The following is a 24,662-nucleotide window of genomic DNA, read 5'->3' as shown; positions in this document are numbered from 1 at the left end:
ACTAAGAGGAAATAATATATTTCCCTATCCCTAAAGGGAAGTGAAAGATATACATACAAATCAGACAAGCTTTTTTCTAATCTTTATTTTGATATTTTTATTTACTCTTTAATCCAGGTTTAGTTACACATGACAAATTATTTAGTTATATAATGCTTCTCTTTGTACAACTCTAGTAGTTTCAATCAAATATATCATCTTGATAACTTTCTTTCAGTATGACACCATTGCCAACACTTCATTTTCATACTCAACACATTATTAAGACAGCTATCCGCTGTATCTATACTGGTTAAGAGCTTTTCGATTTCTGGGGGAAAGAAGAAGTTAGGGTTTAGGGGGATATTGATTAAGAGATTTAGTATTAAAGCTGTTCCTTTGGGAAATGATCATCATGTAAAAGACAATAAAACCAATAGCAACCATCATAAATACCATGTTGACCATGAAAACTGACGTATGAAACTTATCTCATAGAAGCTACACAACAGAAACAACACTGATCACAATACAGCACTAGTGGATACTTGGTTACAGAATTCTAATCTCAGACATAATTCTGGAAATATGACAGTCACAAATCACAGGTTCAAGCTACCTGGAGACTTCCAGCAAAATCAGAACTCAAGAGTAGTAAAGAAAACCATGAAACAAACAAGACAAATACCGTATCCTTTTAAAAATCAGCCATTATCATTTGGATATACGAAATGTCTTCTAAGCTACCCTACACTGAAGAAACATTTATTGTGATAAGATACAATTTTGAATAAATAAAACAATGAGTTAAGCCATACAAATAAGTGGTTACATCAACAAGTGTGTATTACAGACTTGACACCTTTTGAAAACATGATGGCAAAAGTTATAATTTCAAATCACCAATCACAATATTGCAACTATGCGATGTACTTCACATTGCTTTCACAACAGTGATTCTAGAATTACATGATAAAACATGTGAAGGGCATCTTTCAAATGTGTAAACAAGTCCTGAACATACAATGTATGAATCACCATAGTATTACATACATGTACATGTTGTTGCTACAAATTAGCAAAGATCCAAGTTGTTACATTGTTGCACACATCTAAATATCTTGTTCAATAACGTCCTGCTGGTAAATCCTCATTACATATTCTTGCCATACTTTGTACCATGTACAATTGTCGTGCAATAAAGTTCTTCTTATAAACATGTCAACTAGATGACATTTAAGATCCAGTGACATCAAGAAGAAAATTTGATCTACATGTAACAGAAACACTTTCAACATACTTGCACATATCATGACTACAAGTAAAAACACATGAGTTGGGAAAATGAAAAATCAGCCTTTTTAAATAGTTATCAGTGTGCTTCATTTGCCAGTCTAGTACAAGTCTCTAGATGTCAGCACACTACTGTTAAAATTTTCACTAAAAGTCACATGCCACTCAAGTTACACACAACCATACTCTCCATAGCAGAGATCATTTTCATGCTTATGTTTGCTTATCAATAATAAGATTCCCATGAATAGGCCCTTTCAAACCCACATAGCATGAATGAATGAATGAATAAATGAATGAATGGATGGATGAACTGCTTGGACAGAATTTGCAGACAGAACCAAAAAGGAATGTCACCATCACTTAAATTCATACTTTTTTGGAATATCTTGGGAACTATCAAACTGGTTGAGCGAAAATAACAAGAAATAACAGAGCCCTACAAAAAGTGTTTTAAACATACATTTGTACGCACCAAACATAAGCCCAAGAAATGCTCTCTGCTATTGACTGTGTTCCTGGTCTACCGCCACGAACACACTCCCTGACTACCCACCAGGAATCTGGCCATTTCCTCATCGAAGGACGACAACCCACAGTTCCACCTGCCAAAGGTATCAAAAGTACAAGCAGCATCTGCCTGCAGATCTACTGACTTGCATCAACGTTTGAGAAAAAGTTCTTTGTACCTAGTCACCTTTCAAAAACATTCAAGTCAGAGCCATACATATCAATCCTCATTCAATGTCACTAGTTCAGCAAACTCAGCAGCACCATCATGAGGGACAGTCTAAACAGTACAGAATTGTCTTCATTGCCTTCAAGTTCAAATGCTAGATGCATAACAGTTTACTGGTACCTCTTTCCCTGCCATAGGTCAACATTTTGTAATCATTTTGTACAACAATCCCTACTGTACATGTGTATCTTGTTCTATCTCTCAATATCATCTCATCTTATTACAGAAGACCTGTAAATACATTATTTGCAAAGTTTGGAAAGCCTTGTTGTAATTTGTTTTGTTCTGCCTTTCTCAGCAATGATTTCTCAAGCAGACAGTGCCACCTAGCATGTGTCTACAGAATTGCACCACAATTTACTTGCTGGCTTCCTTGTAAGTTAGTTAATGAGTGCATTAGTGCGCATCTCCTGATCCTGAGCTGGCCCCGTCCTGCTGGTACTCCCAGGCAGCCGTACAGATCATCTTCAGCTCCTCCACCAGCGTCTCGTAGCGGTAGGCGAGGCGGATGGACGGCACGTTGGTACACCTGATGTCGTTTCCCGCGGGCCCCTCCTGTCTGTAGTTGTCTCCTAACCAATGCTGCTTGGCCTGGAGTAATGACATTATACCTGCATTACACAACACTCACACAAGATGGGAGTACAAACACTTTGGAAAAAAATTCATGTAAAACGATTTATTTCCATATCATTTCTGTTACAGTAACAAATAGTTAAGACATGTGTAACACAAGGAAAGAAAGCATGGTACATATTCTTATTGCATGTGTAGCATGGCCAAAGGAAAATCTAAGAGATCAGTAAGGGACTAGGAAAACAGTAACAGGTTGAAAAGAAACGTTCTGAAGTGGTGAATTTATCTGTAAAATGGTCATCAACTTAAGGTTGTAACACTTTGGAAACCAGAATTTGATGATAGGCAATCCTGAACCAGAATATTGTAAAGGTGACAAAATTGTGTGCATCACTTCATCTTTCTTTACCAACCTATCTAAGAACTTTCAGCTAGAACTTCATCACAAGTTTAACTACTAACAGCTAGGCTGCTGAGACCTCTGCTCTGGCTTCTTAGAACTGAAGGAAGGGGGAGGGGAGATTGGGGATAGGGGCGTCATTTCTGATTCTTCTCTCACCGAAATCTGCTGACTTTCTCCTGTGGCACTCCTTTTTTGATACTGTCCCATCATGGATAAAGGTGAGCAGTTTGGAGAAGAGACAACCCAGAGTTAGAGGCAAAAGAAAGACACAGGAAAGTGCAGAGAAGAATGCGACAATGTGAGGCGGGTTGTAATTACCTTGTGGTCAAAGCCGCTCATGAGGACAGAGGACCTGGCCAGCTCACACATGTCACAGGTGCTGAACTTCCACACCTGTGCCGCGATGCTGTACTCCTCCATCAGCGCTTCCTGAAGACAGTCAAGTAAACTCTGTCACTACAGATGTACTTAAGACTAACCCCCATGAACATTAATCTGCCAGCTTACATAAATCCACTACTTAGAAAAACAGTGGGTTTGAGAGTGCGGCTCCCCCTAGGTATGTACAGTTCAGATATACAGGAGTGCATCATACTGGGGGACGTTGTGTTGGAGATCTGTTTGGACAAATCTTTTCAGGGTGGCGGAATTATGTACCCTGGTGGATTTATGTTAATAAATGTTATATTTTTCAACTCATTTTTTTGGTACCAACTATATGAGATTTCATGGAATCCCCACCTCCATCTAAACTTCATTTAGACTTATAAACTTACCGCATCAATCTCCCACCCTCAGCTTCCTATCTGACAAACTTTGATCAAATTGTTGGTCTACCTTTGTTAAAAATAAACATTTATAAGTAACCTTTAAAAATGAGTAACCTTTGTTACTGTACAATACAAAATAAAAAGAGTAAGTGTCCATGATCCCACCTTTGTGAAGTGGAACTGCAGGGGGTCATCAGTAGACAGGGAGATGACCAGGCCCCTGGCGTGATAGTCCGGCAGCGGGTTGCGGTGATAGTCCAGGAACAGGTGGTTGTTACTGAGTGGCGACATGGCAATGCCGATCTGCCCCAGGTAGTACAGGTACTGTAGGACTGGAACCTGTCATCACACAAGGTGGGGGTGTCAGAATATAGCAGTATGAACCAAGGAGTTATGAAATGATGATTTCTTGATGTCTGCCAGAAATGTTCGAAGATGTCATATTGTTGTCACAGCAATACTCAAGTCTTCTTCCTATTCGAGTTCCCTTGAATATGTAGCCTGTCTATGATTAACACTAGGGGTGGATACCGGTACCATGTACATGTAATAATGTACTACCATAATCAGGTCCAGGTTCAGGTCCGGACCTGCTGCAACGGACCTGTACAAGAATTTTCTGCACCCACCCCTAATTAACACTCATATAAATACATGAGATGATCTGAGGTTCCATCAGTACTGTAATCTGATGCCATACCTTTCTGAGCAGCAGGCCATGTGAGATGTTTTCTGCCACCATGAAGGATGACACCAGATGGTGCACAGGCCCGGCCTCTCCACAATGTGGCCGCAGCACGAATATGTTCATCCCACGTTCCCTAAATACAACACAAAAGGAACAGGTCCTCACTACTAGTACTACTTCCAGGTATTGAATCATCAGACCTTCCTACATTTTTCTTAACTCTTGTAGTTTTCACTTTTCCCTTCAGCTTCAAAAATTTAAAATGCAAAGGAAATTAAAACTTCACACAATCAAAATTGACAGGGGAAAAAAAAAAGGTACCTTCGCAGATGGTTGAGGATGACCATGTTGGCGTACATGTAGTAGAGGTAGTAGGCATATGGTGGGTTCTCCTCATCCGTCCACTCTGCAGGCAGGGGGCTGTCCATGGTGAACATGTGTCTCTCCGGCTTGGACTCATCATCCACACTGTCAAACCCTATTATCTGCACAACAACAGGATACAAAACATCAATCATACTGAGCTACACATTTTTGTGGCATCATGTTGGTGCAACAGTTAGGGTGTTTGGTCCAGAACCCAGGGGTCCTGGGTTTGAATCCCGACATGCCAGCAAAGTTGAGCCATTGGGAAAGGCACTTTACACAACTTTCCTCACTCCACCCAGGTGTAAAATGAGCTGGTAAAATGGGAACCTTTGGTTGGGGAGGTAAAAGGTGGTGGAAGGAGAGGGATGGGCTACTCCTTCCAATACCAAAACACTTGTGAAGTTCAAGATTGTTCACAAAACTTGGAGAACCGAATAAGAACACATGTTTTCCACTCACGTATTTCAGGAAGGCGTGAAGCTCAGGGTGGCTCTGTGGGTCGACAGTGGCTTCAATCAGTGGCATGTAGATGTTCTGTAGCACCTCCTGGAAGTTACTGAGGGTGCCCTTACTCCGGTACACATCACTGGGAACAGACATAGAAAGCAACAGTGAACATCGATGGAGTGTATAGCAATATAAAACATACACATAATAACGTAAAACAGTTATCAACACAAAAACCTTAAATCCATGACTTGCATGCAATGGACTCTCCAACATGCCCTCCACAAAACAGAAACATCACCAAATACATCTGTAAGCAATAAAGTATAAAGATTAGAAAACTCAAATAAAAAGAAAAAGGTACATTTAAACAGAATACAGCACAGCTGCTACAAGTACATGTACACTAATCTAGCACTTTGTCATCAGATGAATAGTCTGAAGCTACTGGTATTGAAGGAAGTTACCAGCATTTTCTTTCAAGGTCTTAAAAAACCATATAATCAAATCATCTACTTTTCATCTGAAAAACTTCCTACCTCTGGAGTACCAAATGATCAAAGCAACAGCTATAATGTTTCTAAGTATTCTGCACCAAAGAAGAGCTTTCTCTCCCATGTCCCTGCACTTACTAGAGCCGTGGGATCTGAATGAGCCAGCGAACGTTGTCAGAGTAGACGTTGTGCTTGACCGCCCACTTCGCCAGCTTGTCCCACTCGTCGTAGGACCGGCCGTAGACGGACAGACGCAGCTCAGCAAACTGGTACTTACTCTCCTCCAGGTCCTCCATCACTTCCTGATGGGGATAATCACAACTTAGTCAAAAGTGTTCAAAAGATTAGGAAGAGAAAAACCTGCATCCTTGTAAGGCTGGGGCAATTTCTAACTTTCCCAACCTTCCCACAGCTGACCAGCTAATGAGTTACTTAGTGTAAAATGTATTTGATTTTGCAGTGGCTTCATGTTCACGTGTTTCCTTGGGAAGCCTTTCATTTCGAACTTAAAACACCACAAACATACTTGCTCTGTCTTCTTCCTGTCTACCGACTTGTTTAAACCGCGAACTAACTAGAGACCACCGTGAACACTTTTATTGTTCAAAAGATTAGAAAGTGTCTATCCTTGTAAGGCTGGTGCAATTTCTAACTATCCCAATCTGCCCACAGCTGACCAGCTAATGAGTTAGTGTAAGTGCATTTAATTTTGTAGAGGTTTCATGTTCACAGCTTTCACGGTAAGCAAAAAATGCTTGTTCTGTCTTCTTCCTGCCTACCACCTTGCTTCAACCGTGAGCTAAATACCGCTGCGAACACTCCATATTCTCCATACCGCGAAATCAAATCACCGTGAACTTAAATGCATTTAAAGCATGCCAATATCGTATGATGAAGGCACCTAAAGCCTCTTTAAACATATCTATTAAAACAGATTATTTTTGGCTTTGTGTATTCGTAGTTTACATTTTGTCTTTTTTCATTCTACAATACAAATATAGCACAAACAGAAAACTTGATGACTCAGGACCTTTGAAGTACAGTACATGTACTGTACCTTCATGAGTTCAGCGAAGTACTTTCCACCTAAGTAGTTGTCAGTCTTGAGGAAGATCTCCCTCAGTACGCTCTGCCCCATGGGGTTGTACTTGTGGTTGAACTTGTCAAACCGGTGGAATGTGTTACGATCCTGTCAGGAGTCAAGGTGGACAGACATTACCACATGCAAGGACATTGTGTCACTTAAATAGAAACATCATCTATACACAATAAGAAACTTTCTAGGACTACTGGTAATAAGAAATTGCAATTTTACTTTGGCATATTTTCATAAAACGTATCCTAAAGTTTCGTTTAATGTGTCACTTGAGTGGAAAAAATCAATAAAATCATAATAATAAAGACGCAAAAAATTCTGATCCAAGAAAGGTGAATTTCAAATAATGTTGTAATCTGATGGAATTTATCAGCGTCATTGCATTTTTACAATCATCTGTTTTTTTCCATTAATCAACTGTTCAACAGCTGTAAACAAAACCCCTGTCAAGGTACCACAGAAACTAGGTCCTACTTACAGCATGGACATCCAGTGAGTCCACATTCAGCTCATAGGCTGTCAGGTTCAGGTTCTCAAACACCTACAACACCAGGGAATACAACATCTTATATAATTGAGCATTACATATAATCAAAAGGGCAACAATTTTCTGGCAAACTAGGATAACTTTTCCATTTTTCCATTCTGCATAAAAATTCCTTAGAGAAGTATGATTTCCACTATACCACCTGCACAAATCAATAGGTTATAACATGTACCTTATTTACATGTAATTTGTACAGAACAGTGCAGATAAAAAATGATGCCCACCTCCTTCAGAGTCTGTTCCTTGCCTCCGTTCTTGATGACCACCTCATCGGCATGCTTCCTGAGCTTACTCTTGATAAAGCGCAGCAGGTGTTTCTGGTTCATACTGGAGGCTGCGTGGATGTGAGTGTCCACCTGGGAGACAGGAAGTTATCTGGTTAGACATCTGAAAGTGACAGTGATCTCGAACCAGTTTATAACAATATAAGTAGCTCAACTCTATGAACATTAGAGCTAACTTCCAGGGGTCATGACAGAAAAGACAGACTATCATATTACACAGTTAATCGGGTTTATTATATTGGAGAAATTCCCGTAGCTATAGCTCTTTTCAACAAGTACAATGAACTGTGGGCCACAGCTAAACGTCCTTTCCACTAGCATGCGATTCAGGTGAGCGACAACAGCCGGGATTCAAACTCACAACCTCTTGGTCCAAAGGAGGGACCACGAACCACTGGACTATGCACTCTACTATATACATCTGTCTATCTATTTGCTTAATCTCTTTCATTTTTGTATGAATGGCTATAAGGATCTGTGTGAGATAGCAATCATCCATTTTTGTCAAACATAATCTTCCCCATCAAAAGTGACATTTTCCTTAAGGTAAGACCAGTGTCTGACCTTCCTGATGTTGTAGAAGTCCCTGTGTGGCACCTCTTTCTGAGCCACCAGCTCATTCATCTCATTTAGCAGCACGTGCAGCTGGAACTTGGACGACAGGTAACTCAGACGACGGTAACAGAACGACTTTCTGTAAAAGATTGCCAGGTTTGATAAATGATTGAGTCATTATCCCACAGGTAATTTGTACTACAAGGCTTACTTCCAGCTGGAGGTAAGAAGTCAAATCAGTCTGTATAACTATAAGTAGAAATGTAGTTTCAAGCCCACAGGATGACTTACATGGGCCCATCAGCAATCAGGGCATACAGCATGTTCATATCAGCTACATATGCAGCCAGGTCAGGATAGGGCAGTTCAACAGGCTCGTCAGCTCTCATGGCATCAAGGTTATCGTACACGTGGACCACACCATCTACCATCTTCACTGCATAACCAAGGGACTCAGGCAGGGTGGGGCTGGTCCATGGGTCCTGTCCACACACTGGAGAACCGTCCTCAACAGTATCCTCTCGCTCTGCAGGTACAAACAGAACACTGTAAGGTCATCAGCTACACAAGGTAATGGTTATTCACGAGTAATTTAAGTCTATATGATTTTATGAAAGAAAAAAGACATATTCCCTTTCCTACACAAATCTCCTTTATAACTGAAAACAGTTTATTAGTGGAAAGTGCAGGCTTCTTGAAGACTGTTTTCAGGGCTAATTCCAATATGAAGAGAGATGCACCTATGTCCTGTTCAGGCTTGCACCCTCCGTCCATAACCGGTGTCTCCCCGGTCTCCGACATGCGCAGGTAGCGCTCCGTGGTAAAGGGGAAAGACTGCATGGCCGTGTCCATGTACTTCTTACGGATGTACAGCGCTGCGGTCAAGGAGGTGGCAGCCTGCTGGACATCACTCAGGGGAACCTACAGAATGGACAGTAAAATTCATGATAGAGACATATTTCATTGAAAATAAATGTCCAATTTTAAAAGTTTTATTTTTGTCTCAGACAAAATCCACGTTCAAACTCCCAATGAGAAGACTTGCCCCAGTGGTTTCATCCCCAGTGATGGACACTCTCTGGAACTGTCCCAACACCTCCTCCTCTTCCTTTGTGAATTCTGCGGGCGTCAAGGTGGCCCCAAAGAACGTTGGGGATTTCACATTCTGTTGGTGCCTGGTGGGAACAATACGGTCAAGAAGGATTGATTTTTAAATGCACACTTTTCAATATGGAAGTGTTGTCACAACAAGGGGATGGGTGTGAATGCTCGCTTAACTACCTGACTGCAGCGTATACTGTACATGCGGGCTAAATATGTCAATCTACCAGATTTTATGAACAACTGAGCACCATTTTGTATTTACAATAGCCTTATCTGGAAGAGCAGTATTTACATAATTGTACTAATAGACACAGTACAAGTGACAGTTAAACTTCCAAAGACTTTTGCATTTGATGTTTGCCTCTCCAGTTGCCTATACAGTACAAATGTGCATAACATTACTGAAGGCTCTAGATGGGATGGAAAACCACTTTGTGTTTCAAAATGAAAGAATTACTGTCAGCTCCATTGGGACTAACGTGCACAGATAGCTTACTGGGAGACTCTGGGGTGTTAATGGCTGCACTGATCACTGTCACTTTAAGTGATTCGCCAGGTGCAGTACCAGGTATTATGGGCTTACCTGGCCACTACAGAGACCCAGGTATAACTCATAAAGTGCACAACTAATGCCAAATGCCCTTTGGGTGAAAGCAACAAAGGGCACTTATTCATGTACACAATCCATAGTTACGTTAAAACTGAAATAGCAGCTCATACTAAACATTCCTATAACACTACATGTACCACATACGCAGAAAAATTCAAAAATTTAGTAACCAAACAAATTTCACCTCTAGTGTACAAGCTGGGTTAGCACTTTTTGCATGCAATTTTGCATGTGGTTAGGTTCTCAGCATCTAGGAGGTACCTGACCTTCAATAATCTGTTTCAACATTGGTCTAAAAAAACAGGTGTCAGATGGCTGGATCCAATAAGAATCTATGAAACTCCGTAGACATATTCATAAGTTGGGCCGGGTTGTAAAGGTATGGCTCAAATTACAAAATGTCTAGAACATTATGAAACTGGTCATTTTAAATAATCACTAAATGTTTGCAGTGTCTCTGTCACAGACACATGATTTTCAACATGTTAAGATTTTTAAGATGTTGATGCGCTTGATTTGCAATGACTGTACCGTGACAGCAGATTCTAAAATACCAGACCATATGTTACTGTTTCTATAGAAAAGGCGGGCGAGCAGATACAGTCTTTCCCACAAGTACTGTGCTTCCTTCTGCTCCATATGGAACACCATGGTAACATGCAGAACATGCAATTATAGGAAATTGGCCCTTTTTTATGCACATGGTCGTTCTAAAAGTATGGAATAATTTCTCCAGATTACAAGGTGTGCACATGAATAAGTATGAAATAGATAACTTAATAAGGTATCAAATAATTGATTACATCTTTGGTTAGGTGGCCCCATTTTGGTTCGTATCCATTGGTGCCTGTCTATCTTAACAGATTTATTTTACTATGATTCAGACTTAATATTAGCACAGATTATCTGCAATTTGAGAAAAAGGCAAAATCTAAAAAGGGCACAAAAATGGAAGAGGGAGACTTTGATGAGGAAAACAGAAACCTTCTTTCTAGAAATCTAGCCAGGCCCCATAGTATAATCCGGTCCATTCATAATCATTTGTTTATACATATGTAGCATTAGTTTTGCATGGGATTGTCACCAGGACAAGTCTCTATTATAACAAAAGCATTAGTGGACTTGTACATCTGCTCCCTGATGTAAGCATTGATAAGAACATAGATAATATGTTAGACTGAAAATCTAACTGTACCTAGTAAAGTATAACTTAAAAATGTATAAATAGACTTCAGTTGCATTAGAAGAGTTATCTATATGTTACTTCTTCAGATCTTTCATTACCTGTAAAAGTATTCTAATTATCTGTCCTCTATGATAAGGAATCAGGCACTCACTCTTGTAAATCTTTGAGTTTCAGTTTGCGGGTAGTTCTAGCTTCCCTGTCATTATTGTCGTACCTTCAGATGTTGAGGAGGGGAGGGGGAGTGATAGGAGGAGGAAAACACACCGCAAAGTTAGTCCACACAACTAAAGAAACAAGCATCACGTCAAACCAGCGTTCATCGTCACCTCGTCATGGGCATTCCATCCGATGATGACTTGACGCTTCAAAACTGCTATATTGGTCATGCTATGAAAGATGTGTTATGATTTGTAACATGGTGGTTTGTAAGGTGAATTGTGATGATGAGTTCATAATTCATGGCAAATATATGTTAGATAACTCATGTCAATTTCAAAGCTTAAAGTCTCATCACTTCCCTTTTCATTCCTTTGAAGTATGCCAAAAAATATTCACATACATTGAATGCAACAAGAATCTACAATAAGTTGTAGTAACAAAACTAAGAAAAAAATCATGCACATCTTTCACTAGCATGGAACCATTAATTTCTACAAAGATTACAGTACTAAAGAAGAAGACTTAGTACAGTGGAGTTTAGGTTAGCATGCAGTGTTGTATAGTCTTGTGATAGACTGGAATGCAGAGTAGTAGAATTAGAAATGTTGGTGTTTGCAATGGTACTCGTTGAATCAGAGTCTACAGCTACACAGTAATTTCACCAGACATATGATTACACGACTGGTGATGTGTCTACCATTCTGCAAGCAACAAGAAAATAAGGCTACAAAACAGTACTAATGTAGATCTTCATGTGTCAATGATTGTACAAATTTCAGCCCACAATTTCAACATTTTAGTTTTAAAAAAAAGATGGGGAAATACGCACAGGGTGTTACATGCATGTATGTCCAACAAAAACGGGTTATCTGCTGGTCACAATATGCCAGACACGAACATGTGGAAAGTCTGGCCATTGCATATGGTTAGTCCAGTTTTTGAATATTCATGTAGTGGCTTCTTGCATTGTTAGAAGTGTTGCCAAAATAAATGAAAACAAAAAAATAAACAATGCTAAACATAAGTACTGTAATGTGAACCTACTGACTGGTTAGGACATGCCAATATCTGCCTGTCTGTTTCTTACCTTCCATCCAAACCCCTGTACAGCACACAGCAAATCATGGCATGCAAGTAGTGGTAGGGGAAACAACATGGAAAATTTCAGTCACCAGAAATTTTTTCAGCTTGTCGTGTGTACTACTAGGCGATTTATGACAATCCTGTCTAATACAATTAACAATTACGATGTAGTACATGATTGTACAATCTGCAATGCATTATTCATATTTCATATGTTTAAGTTAACACTATCTTAACACATCAGTACATTTTTTTTGGTCTGAAAGTCCTTTTCATGCAATTTTCCATGAGGATACCAAAATAAGTTTTTCAAACCTAAATATTGTTTATCTTTCCGAATAAATTTCGACTAGACTACAAATAGGCTGTTTTCAAGAAGACCAGGTCTTTGACAGCCCAGTCAAAATGAGTGGTAAAATTTGATATATGTACATGTACTTGAATTTATAGCATTTTAAATTTCCATGGTCCTGATGATTCTATTTGTTTATACCTAACCCAACCTGCTAGGGACGACAAGTAAAGTGGCTGAGAAGATATAGTGAGAGGGATAAGAACACATCAAACTGAGGGTTAGTGTAAGGCAGCACTGCACACAGGTTAGGCAGGTCACAATGCCCAGGGTTGTCAGGCTGAGCAAGGCTGGAACACTCATGATGTTTACTCATAGCTAACAGATCACATTTGTCTTTATCAGGAATGCAGGCTTAGCCCAATGTCTTAAACTGTTGCATGTCCACAACAACACAAATTTTGAAAAAGATGTGTTATTTTGGGGTAATTCCACTAAAAATATTAAGAAAATTTTCTTCTGATGTACAAGTAGTTTTTTAATGAAAATCATTCCTTCTTTATATTCTCTCATTTTGTAAGACTCAGTCAAGAGAAAGCTATTGAACTGATTTCCATGTAATGGACAGGGTTGTACAGAATTTCTTTGTTTGTAAGGATAATGAGTCCTCCTGTACAATACCTGTCATTCAAAGGAAAAGATACTAAATTCTTTCCAACAATGGTCACCTATTTTTGGTGCAGTGGTACGGTAAAATAGGTTTTTCTTCTTCCATTGTTTTCTTGTGGTAGCACCCCATGCCATGTCATCGTACCACCATGCCTGGATTAGGACTAGAATTATTTGTATTGTAGACAGTTCATTTCATGTCCCTCATGGGTTCAACCAAGGAGGCTCTTAGGTATAATAATTAATATGCTCTTGTTTTGAATGTTCCAATTTTACTCTCCACTTCATTACGAGTGATCCAACTTGCTACAGCCTGTGAAACTCCAGGGAAGGGCACTGCCACTCACTTAAACTTAATCTTAACATCGTTGCACTGGCTCATCTGTCGCTCCAGACGCTTCTTCTTCTCGTCCTCCGACTCCAGAGGACACTGGTCGGGGTACTCGTACGGCGCCGTGAGGTCCGGGTGGAAGGTCTCCGACTCGTGGCGACTTCGCTTGAACAGGTCGTTGGCGATCTCCTTGAACTTGTCGTCCATGACTGTATGGACATGCTTCGGGAAGGACGAGCGGGTGGGAGACAGCACGTTGTTCCGCGGGGGGGACAGCGACCCTGCCAGGTCAGGCTCAGTCTCTGTGTGAGGTAGAAACAGTGGTTGGTTATTTCTGTGACAAACATGGTTAACTATGCAGTGGATCAGAAAAGCAGATCCACAGAAAAGAGCTTTGCAACAGAACTGAGTCAGCTTACAGATGTGATTTTTGTGGCAGAGACTGCCATTCTCGTATAGGGCTGATTAGCCATAGTCGATGCTGTAGGACTGTTGTGAATTAGGATTTTACCATGGTCAATACTGACCGACGGAGGCCATATATATGGATCAGATGCTGAGTGAAGGAATATGAAAATACTAAGTAAAGCTGCCATAGAAAGTGAAATATCACTTTTAACAATATTGAACCTCAGACATAATCTTGAAGAGACAGACATTGGGAAACAAATATTGATTATCCTTGCCTCTAGCCAATTACCGGAGAATTTCATAAATTATAACAAAGTGGTCAAACTCTCCAGTGATATCAAAATTACTAATTTGCATTTTGCTGATCAGGACAGCCCACATGTAGTCAGACAAGATATGCTGATGGACAACCCACTCCCCACACTCGCACGCCCCTCCCCCCCCACCCATACATTTCAAATTGACTAGAGGCAAAGACATGTTATTTGGATACCCTAAAATAGAGCATGGTAACAATGCTACAAGTTGCATGATAAAAACTATGAAATACTTAATAATAGATGATCAGCACAAGTTATAGCAAAATGCATAAATATATTGGCTAGCTACACCAAGCAAACATCTTTCATTGTAAGTCAGGTATCGAAAATGATTTAGAATCATTGATGTAATTAAATTGTGTGGTCAATCAACACAAAATAGCAATCTGTACGAATACAATGCACTTAAGCAGAGAGCAATTGATGGCGAACAAAAATGTCAAGTCATGCACATCAATATCTTTCAACTGCTGCTGATCAAGCTGCATTGTAACAGCCTGCAGCGACATGAATCAGGATTTCTAGATTTCCTGATACACCAAGAACCGATAAGCACAGATAACGAACAGAATGGACTATATCACCAACAGACGACAGCTTTCCCGTTACCTAACAGGCCATTTTGTGTCACAGCTCATCCTGTCGCCACTTGCCGGTGAAATCATAAATGGCGGAATGGACGCTATCTATTACCTGTGCTGGCTTTAACTGGGTAGGGGAATGAATATGAATGAAGAAGAGGCTGTGGAGGTGCCACAGGTCATGACATTTAAAACGTTATCAGGATTGAGGAGGACATGTCTGATGGCAAATAACTGATGGTCATAGGTCAGCATTTACCTCTTATACAAAAACAATTGTGCTGCCTGCCATCTGATAAATCAACAGTTGTCCAAATTTGTGATAAACACACTGAATCATTGACAGATCATTTCTGTCTGAAGCAAGCCCAGGGCAAATTTTCAGCAGAAATGACATGAAAACACAGCTTGGACTGAACCTGTCCTTTTACACTACAGACTGGGGACCTACAAATTATTACCCCAACTACTGATCTATTGACCCAGTCATGCCAAAAAAACAAGCATTTTCATACATAATACATGTTACAGTTAAAGTACAAATACAATATCTTATAGCTCAATGTACACACATTAAAATGTCTGCATTGAGCAGATTTTCCATCCCTAGTTGTGACATGTTCTGCCCTGTCACAAATAACAGTCTTGTGTAGATGGTGTTGTGCACTGGGTCTGACCTTTGGAAGGCTCCAACCACTGACTATAGACATAGTGATCTTCATGACTCCTCCAGGTATCAAATCTTGCAGTTTCTATCTCAAAAGAGCAACATAATGATATACATGTAAAATCTATCAGTACCTTGACTCAGGGGGACTCCATGGTGACCTGAAAACAGTAGTTCAGGAGATATGCTTAGCTTTTGAGTCTCACTCACTGGTTAGAATTCACAATGGCAGCCAGAAAACACAGGCCAGCTGGTCCCCTTCTGGCCGCCTCTTGCCAAACAGCTGATTTACAAAATTTGAATGGAACGTTCCATTTACTGGGCAAGGGGCAGTCCTTTAGGGCAGATGGAATTCAAGTGCCTTTTTCCCAGGAACAGTAATGATTCTGAATATGAAGAAAACATGCTTCTTTTTAATCCGCGGAATAGACATTACATCATTGCGTAAGGTATGTTCATGCAAAGGTATGTTCTTCCACGTTTACTGCTTTTTAGTATAAATACTAACAGCACGAAATACCGATGCTGATTTTATTCAGTAAGAAGCTCGCGGATTATGTTACTGTGGGTTTCTTTCCAAAAATATTTAGACCACTCATACTTCATAGTATTAGCAGAATCTATTGGCACACACATAGATATTTAATTCATAATGTGATAGCGATTTCCGATATTCTTTCAGACAGAACAATATACATGTACATGTTTAACAATACATATATTTTGATAGTGGAAAATACATGAATCTACATGTCGGAGCTACTATCAGTGTCTCCTTTGACCTAGGGCCAAATCAATAAAGCTACTTGTACCTCATAACCTTTTTTCAAAGATTTACATTGTAATAACATACTGTCAAGCAAAACAGATTTTGGACCCTCCTGCTTACGGCATTTTGATTGCGTAAGGTCTTGGTTATATCCTATATGATTGCACAAGATGGGCCTCGGATTGTGCAATAAGGGCGTACATGTTGGAGAGGTCAGGGGTCAACAGATGGAATGTTTTAAAGCTTTGCCAACATATTTCATACACCCTAGCGTTATGAGAAACATGTTGTGGGAGCTGAGATTGTTTTTGGAATTTTTCAGAACTAGAGAAACTGACTTCCCCTTTGGGACAATTGACTTTCAGCATCAAAAAGTGTTTTTAAAATTTTATTGGTTATGTTTTTTTAATGTTTCTAATGTGATATGTTACATGTCTAAATTTGTTTGAATGTATAGAATTAGAAAAGAGACAATAAGATATACACCACCATTCCTTCCTTACAAGACAGACAAAGTAATACTAATAGAAATATGGAAATGAAGTACTGCAGTCAATGTATAACTGAGGTGTACTTGTCACCGCTGTAACCCTATAATATTAATGATACCCTGCCCAAATGATAAATGTTAGATAAGCTATGTCACCATAAAGTCAGGCCTGGACTGCAGCCAAAGTCCAACCAATTTGAGCTGCAAAACAAATCTCCAATTTCAGTTTTCAGTCAACATGTTTGTCAGACATTCCTTCTTGTGTCTCGTGATGTGACCTAGATGGTGCAGCACACAGCTTTAGTGAGCTACGTCATACTCTGCTACAAAGACCACCATCTTGCATTTTCTGAAATCTCCTTTTATCTCATGACTTAATGACTCACAAATCACTACAACATTGTAGTGTATTGTATTGTATTGACTCAATGTAATATTATCAGCCTACCATATTTAACATACCACCCACTTAACCTGACAAATCTGATTGATTCTGTTACCTTTAGATCAGACAGATTCATCATTGAAAAAAGATACTTCACAGTACCAAGTCGACAAGTAATAATCATTATAATGTCAGTTGCTCAAATTTATGTCAATTATTCCTTTGATGGCAAGTTGACACAGTGTCGTGCATGTGCTGAGTCCACTTTATACCAATAAATCAAAATCAAAGAAAAATACAAATCCTTGGGAATAAAAATGTTCTGTAGTATAAATTAATGTAAAAGAGGTGATATTTACCAGATGTTGGCATTTTACTATCTTTCTGCTTGTTTTCTCACTGATCCTGACTGTTCTTTTTCAGTAGTTGTCTTCCTATGCTGTACTGTTGACTGTGTGATACGTATGTTGCAATCTGTTGGCTTTTATAGCCGAAATGACACCGTCCTATCTGGAAACTTCCACTTCGTTCCAGTTCATGGCAGTAGTACGCAGTTGGCACCAAGTCATAAGTCTAAACATAGGATGCCCAAACAACATGACACATGCTGACTGGTGAGTTGAGCTTTCATAGCAACATATACAGATCCCTTCTCCTTGCTGAAATAGCCTTTTGGCACCAAATTTGTATTGGTTACACTTACATTTCTCTAATTAGGCACCAGGGAGAAGTCTATACCAGTGGATTATGTTTAACATTTGTAAACATATCATCAATACATCACAACTGGTTATACTTACATGTATAGCCACAAGAATGAAATGATGTTTGAACACTTTTACATGAATTGATGGATTGTTTCGTCTACTAATTTCCCAAAGTTTTTATACACCAAAACCTGTACCATGACACACACTTACATCAAAATCCACATGCCCAAGTAGTCAGAAAGCTAAAGTCAACATATCTGCATTGCAACTGGGACCCCGTTCACACTCATTTTTTTCAATCGCGATTGAAGTATAATCGCGATTGTTCGATCCGATCGCGATTGAACGCAAAGAAACTTTTGCGTTCACACTGCTTTTCGCCAAGTGGATTAAAGTACGCCGTGATCCGATCGCGATTGAAGCACGATTGAAACATGCTATCGGCGATCATCTGGTAAATGTTGTTGTTGTCCTTGTTGTCCTTGTTTTGTGTCTATTTTTCCGCTAGACATTGTCACTTGGTGCGGTAAATGTCCCTCTTTCGGTGACATTTCCCCAGTTTGGCCTGCACCTCCTCTCTCCCCCAGATTGCGATGAGGACCCTGGTCTCCTCATCGCGCCATCTGCCACCAGCTGAAGTTTTTGACGGAGTTTTATTCTTCTTCTTGGGCACTGTTGACGATGAAAAGTGTTGTTGTTGTTGCAAAAGAGCGATCTGACGTGCGGATTGGGTTTGTTTTCCCGCGCGATGCGAACTATGACCCCACGTACCCGCATGTATGACCTCCCACCCCCGGAACCAGCCGAAATCTCCGCCGATCGCGATGGAATGAATCGTAGTTGTGTTCACACTCAAAATTTGATAGGATTGGATTGGATCCGATCGCGATTAATCCAATCAAACTACCTCCGGAGGTAGTTACAATCCAATCGCGATAGGATCGTTTTGGATCGTTTCAATCGCGATTGGGAGCGTTCACACTGAAAAAATCAATCGCGATCGGATCGATTCAATCGCGATTATACTTCAATCGCGATTGAAAAAATGAGTGTGAACGGGGTCTGGATGACATCCTTGTTGACTTTACCTCAATCCATTAGCATGGCTTGGCATCTATTACAATTCTATGCAGTGTATACACAAGTCATCAATGCCAACAATGACATTCATGTAGCCTTTCACAGAACATTGGAATCAGCTTTTGTTTGGAATTAGCACTACCTTGCATAAGATAATTCTGTGAATGTTTGTGACAAAGCAAGCAATGGTATATTTGGTCCAGTTAATGACTGATTTATGGTAATTCCACACCTGGAATCACAAGGAGGACACAACAAAGGACAAACCCTTTTATCACAGTAACTTATTGGTAAAGGTCAATCCTTGGGGTCACTTAATTGACATATAGGTTATACATTATGATATGCAGAAAGGTTGAAGGCTGCCAGTTTGTTTCAAAACTTTAAATGTGTCAATAATAATACTGTTGGTACTGAATTTTTTTCAAATGCAACAACAGAGATGCCTTTTTGCATATGTCTTCAAACAAAGGTTGATGTGTTCTAACTTCTAACATTGACATTTGGTACCGGCTGAAATGGCTGATACATATGGAAAATCAAAGGTCAATTGCCACCAACAGTCAGTTAGCTTTGCTGATTTGTCTGAACCCTCTGTCACACACACAAAAAAAACCCACAGTTTTTATGACAACATCTTTTAGATACAGCTAACACTACAAATGTGTTTTAAATCATAGACCTCTTTTAAGTCAGAGGAATGAACCATTACTGTACAATATGGTGCACAAAGACAGGTGTGTACCAATGAACCATGTTGTGTATGCTGGCAAACACACCCAATTTACAAGTAGCCATCTTTATTTGAGAGGGAGTGGTTCCTCTTTGGAGAGAATAGCTAGCACACCTGGAATCATGATGATAATTTTGAGAGAGCCAGTGGGAGCAACACATATGACATCACTGTGGTGGTGAACAGGAATAGCAACTATATAATTTTAGGGAACTGGAAAATGATAATGTGTGTAATGCGGGCCTGTTTTTTTTTATCATCATGCATATGAATTCGACATTGGGACCAAGGAAACATACAATCAAAATCTACATGTCATCCAAGGGATGGGCTCCTGCTGTGCATTTGGCAGCAGTGCCAGAAAAGGACATCTCCCTGACAAGACAGTCAACATTGTAGTCCTGACATGCCAGTTGTATTTGTTGCCTCACTAAAATTTCAGTCATTATAGGATACCAATAGTCAATACTGACTAGAGCAGGACATCCTTTATGGCATGATTCCCAGTTGCATTTTTGACTCAACAGCAAGAAAGAATGGCTAAAAAGGAAAAGCAAAATAAGAATAACATTATTTAGTACAAAATGAGGAAGTATGGAGGTCATCATAATGAGAAAGAGATGACCCTTCCAATTTTGACCCAGTAGGTGTATCTTATCCCTGGTAAATAAGGAAGTGAACAAGGATAATTAGTATAACAATGAAGATAAAGGCATCATTATCAGAGGGTTGTATTGTCCAGCTGTGACTCACCTGGTGACAGGTGTTCCTCCATGTCCTGTCCTACAGGTGCCGCAGGTGTGCAGAAACAAGGTGGAGAGGAGAGTTAGAAATAAAAGTCACCTAGCTAAGCCACAGAGACAGCTGAGGAGAACAACGTACTAGTGTAACCACTGGGAAATGGAAACTTCGAGAGACCTTGTGAACACTTGTTCGTGAGAGTAAGACGTTGTACAGTAAAGAAGAGACAAAAAGACTTTCTTTGTTCCTTCCTCCTTGAACCTACTAGCCCGCAGGCTGGACCAAAATTATGCCTCGCCGTTTAGCGAGTCGAGACGAGCTATAAGTACTTCTACGTGACCACGTATGGAAATCTGCACTTATAGAATAGGTGCTCCAAACATTTGACCAAATACAAATATGAGGAGGTTAAAGATTAATCGTAACCAAAGTGGGAGGGGAGATTTTTGCACTATGTTGTTTGTCAACAAGAACTGAGACAGACTTACCTGTACCAGTAGTTTGTTTGTCTGTCTGTGTCTCTTGTTCCCTGCTCGCCATCCGAATGAGCTTTGGTCTCGATTTATGGAACTCCATCTTCTTCACCGAATGTCAGATGTATCTAAAGACGGCTAGATTTGGTCGATAAATAAAGTTGGAATGTTGTTGTTTGGCAGGGGGCGATGTTCAGGAAGTTCCCCTGGCCGCCATTTTATTGTTTTCGTTAGACTGGAGAATCCAAACGTAACAAAAACTTCAGACACGTCCATTGTGATCGTTTATGGTAATTACTGGCGTATATTGTCCTATATAGTAAATTTTCTATTGAACATCAATCATGTTTGTTGTGAATATATTGTTTTTCTACGGTATTTATGACATTTTACCATTTCTCTACCTTTTGCTGCGTTCAATCATGGCGGGAGATTTAGAGCAGAGGTCAGAGTCACAGACTGGTTTTAGTGATTTCACAGCAACTATGGAACTGAATTCCATACTTTGTCAAATCTTGCGATCTTACCTGTCCAAACAGTAGTAGAACGTACTTAACTCTATCCTAACGCGTGTCTTCTTTAATACATGCGTTCATACTGTGCGTTGTTTCCTAGGAGTAGAACATTGAAGCTCGTTGAAGAATTATGACTGGCCAAACTGGCTTGAATTTGAACCTCCTTGTACACATGAACGTCACAATTGCAAGGAGAACGTTCTCTGCTCAGGCTGGAGCTGTATTTGTAAGTATGAATGCCAGTTTTTACATATACATATGGTCAGTTAGACGATCACCAGGACCTGTTCACGGTTTTGAATTCTTGTTCTGCAGCGTCGTGACATGATGGGCATGCGGGCATAATATTTTTGTGTGATTTGTTCACTAACTTAGGGTTTCTCCATAGAATAAATCACAAAGTTTGATCAGAAGAAACATGACAACAATGTACATTATTTGCGGTGTCGCGAAAACCGGCCGAGTATAAAATGGTCTGGCGGTAAAGTTATTTGATCTCAGCTATACAGGCTGTGAAAATGTCACGAGTAGAAGCGTCCTCTAACAGCCTTGATTAGTAGTGCAGGAAAGAGCGCCATGCCGGACGTTTTTTGAGGGGCGGCAAGCGGAAAGCACGCTAAGCAAGAGTGTCAACGTTATATCCCAATACATGCAAATAGCGCTGTTTTGATTTGTGTATTTTGTGTTCGAATCTTCCCAGTGGAAGGTGTGGGACCCTATCATTTTATATAACAAACACCCCCGAAAGAAGGGCGCAATCAAACAACTTTTGAAAAAATGCTTTATCTTGAAATCTCTCTCTGATGATTAGTTGTAATCAGTAATGTTCTTTACATACACCAAGGAGGTTATATAAAGTCTATATAACCTCCTTGCATACACTTACCAACGTTACTAGGTACCCAATCCAATTTGTGCCAATGTTATATTCATATAAGGTTCTTCAGGGCTGTTTTTTTAGCGATGATTGAGTGGTACTAGACCCATATAACTTATCACATGCATTTTCATGTGCACAGCAGAATTTCCTTTTAGTGCGTGTAGTGCTGATCAACGTTTCTATGGAGATATGACGTCACCATCATCAAGTGGTGTGCCTCATGTGAGGCAACGTGACTCTCAGGATTTATCAATAGGGAGCTCTTTCACTTTGAGGGAACATTCTCCATCTCTGTTGGGCACGAGGATTCCACAGGTGGAGCGTGACGTGAATTAATAAAATGTAGCAACGGTAAATTTTGTATACATGACGTCACGTCTGGCAAAAAGCTTATAAAAACTATTGTCAACATCATGACTAGGGTCATTTTAGTAGCTGAAATATAGACAGTTTTCTATCCATGTTATCTGTGTCGACTCTGAAATATAGGTAGCCGTGATCGTGAGAGGTAATCCTGCACATCTATAATGCATTCTATAAGAAAAAATCCATAGAGAAGAGTGAGTTTATTATACATTCAGTGCTGAGGTTCTCCTCTCGTATCATGCGGTCAGTCATTTTATCCGAAAAAAAAGTCATCGCTCATCTTAGTTCACCCACATATCTATACTTTCATTCACCGTGACACCAAAGATTCACAAGTAACGTGTATTTTCAGTACCAGGTACCGATTATCCAACCATGTGTCCATTTCTGGTCCCCACTTCTCACGCACAAACACCTGCATGCAAAAAGCCCTACGCTGACTCATACCACTATTATGGACTAAATAGGAAGGCGTTCTATCGTACAAAGGGTGGAACGCCCGGTTGATCCCTTTCCCTGTCAACATTTGGAGAAACTCGATACATAATTGTCTTCCTACTGTCATCAGAAATTCGGTACAGGAATTTAGCTCAGTCACCAGAGTTACCCCTTACAAAGAAAGTGGTCTTTGTGAGGATACTGCGTGTAGCTCGTCCTTGACTGGCCTTGGCTAATAACACATACTTCCCACTTGTCAATTGTTGCCATTTTGATGTGGGTTTCAACTCCCTGTTGTAGAATAGCTTCAAGTAGATCTATGCAAACTTCCGCCTAGTTGTCCTGTTCCTTTACAATAATGCTATTGACAACATGTCGCTTACAAAAGTTGAATGGGCAGGAATTGTCTATAATCGTCTGTAGATCTATTTGCTTACTGTTTTCTTCGATATGGCCACATTGCTATCAAACTAAAACGACGAATACCACCATTCCTGTGATGACGAGAAAGAAACTGAGTGATCATGAAAATTGAAGGATTGACACTAATGATCACTAATATTGTCGGAGGGGGAGGGTGGCATGTAGCGAGTTCGAAAATGTGGCATGGTCATTAATATCTAGGCTAGCTAGTGCATCATGTACTTCCTTGTTCAATGGTTCTTGTCCCTTGTGTGTTAATTTCCATAATTTATAGTTTTGACACAGGTTTCCTGTGCAGATACGGAGCCGATGATGCACATCCTGGATACACGTACGTCACTTGGGAAATCCCTCGTCACCATCACTCCAACAGACACAGCTGACTCAAAGTTCCTGGAGTATGGTGTTGGTGGAGAGACGTTTACTCCCTTTATTTACAGTCTTTTCTGAACCTCTGTTTCCTATTCGTTCTATCACGTTATGCACGTAACAGCCTCTCTGATATGTTTCTGGAAGTTCTCCCTTCCCTTCTACCATCCCTTGATACCATCTTCGGGAAAGTACCGTTGTCTTCCCACCTGTTGTTTAGAATGGCTGCTGACGTCACCGGGAGTTCGTTGGTAGGTCCCGATGTCGGAGTAACCTCATCCATCTGTCTGCAGACCTGACCTGGGGATAAAGGCGATAAGAACCAGGCCTGGCGATGATTAACAGGTGCCCGGGTCGTCAGCACCAACATGTGGTCGTCCCGGGGTCGTGCTGGGAAGTCGTGGGGGAAGAGAAACCTTTGTTTCACCAAAAAGTTTTTCCTTTCAACTTGTTTCTCCAGCCCAGACGTGACTATAACCTACATAAGAACACCCATCCTCGTTCTGACAGTGTTGTTTAGATACGATTTCCTGGTTCATTTCTAACGCCAGCGACAGGCCATTGACATACAAACTTGCACCTCAACATCATGGGTGCTATATGGAATGAAATAAAACTGCTTGATTTTGTCATCGTA

General features: G+C 40.2%; 1 protein-coding gene and 1 long non-coding RNA gene across 9 annotated transcripts; one reads left to right on the top strand and one right to left on the bottom strand.

The window, feature by feature from the left end:
- Positions 1 to 65: 65 nt before the first annotated feature.
- On the bottom strand, positions 66 to 21,281 carry LOC136432969 (AMP deaminase 2-like). 7 transcript variants are annotated; one of them, XM_066424692.1, is made up of 20 exons: positions 21,050 to 21,164; positions 20,574 to 20,603; positions 13,691 to 13,976; positions 12,387 to 12,401; positions 11,292 to 11,354; positions 9,286 to 9,415; positions 8,981 to 9,161; positions 8,532 to 8,766; positions 8,250 to 8,379; positions 7,626 to 7,757; positions 7,333 to 7,395; positions 6,816 to 6,947; positions 5,897 to 6,060; positions 5,277 to 5,403; positions 4,770 to 4,933; positions 4,461 to 4,581; positions 3,926 to 4,099; positions 3,309 to 3,419; positions 3,147 to 3,188; positions 66 to 2,602 (listed from the first exon to the last, which is right to left on the bottom strand). In XM_066424692.1, exons 1-20 carry the CDS (start codon positions 21,135 to 21,137, stop codon positions 2,408 to 2,410), a joined length of 2,583 nt encoding a protein of 860 aa, XP_066280789.1. In that variant the 5' UTR covers positions 21,138 to 21,164; the 3' UTR covers positions 66 to 2,407. The 7 variants fall into 7 exon arrangements, with proteins under 7 accessions (XP_066280789.1, XP_066280791.1, XP_066280792.1 ...); XM_066424694.1 differs by lacking the exon at positions 20,574 to 20,603 and having other exon boundaries at positions 21,050 to 21,281; XM_066424695.1 differs by lacking the exon at positions 3,147 to 3,188.
- LOC136432970 (uncharacterized) lies at positions 15,971 to 24,662 on the top strand. 2 transcript variants are annotated; one of them, XR_010755587.1, is made up of 3 exons: positions 15,971 to 16,118; positions 17,832 to 17,911; positions 20,610 to 24,662. It is a non-coding gene; the product is annotated as an uncharacterized lncRNA (long non-coding RNA). The 2 variants fall into 2 exon arrangements; XR_010755586.1 differs by having other exon boundaries at positions 17,788 to 17,911.

Source organism: Branchiostoma lanceolatum, chromosome 4 (assembly GCF_035083965.1).
Source record: "Branchiostoma lanceolatum isolate klBraLanc5 chromosome 4, klBraLanc5.hap2, whole genome shotgun sequence".
Taxonomy (NCBI): Eukaryota; Metazoa; Chordata; class Leptocardii; order Amphioxiformes; family Branchiostomatidae; genus Branchiostoma; species Branchiostoma lanceolatum.
This window is presented reverse-complemented; position numbering and strand designations above follow the sequence as displayed.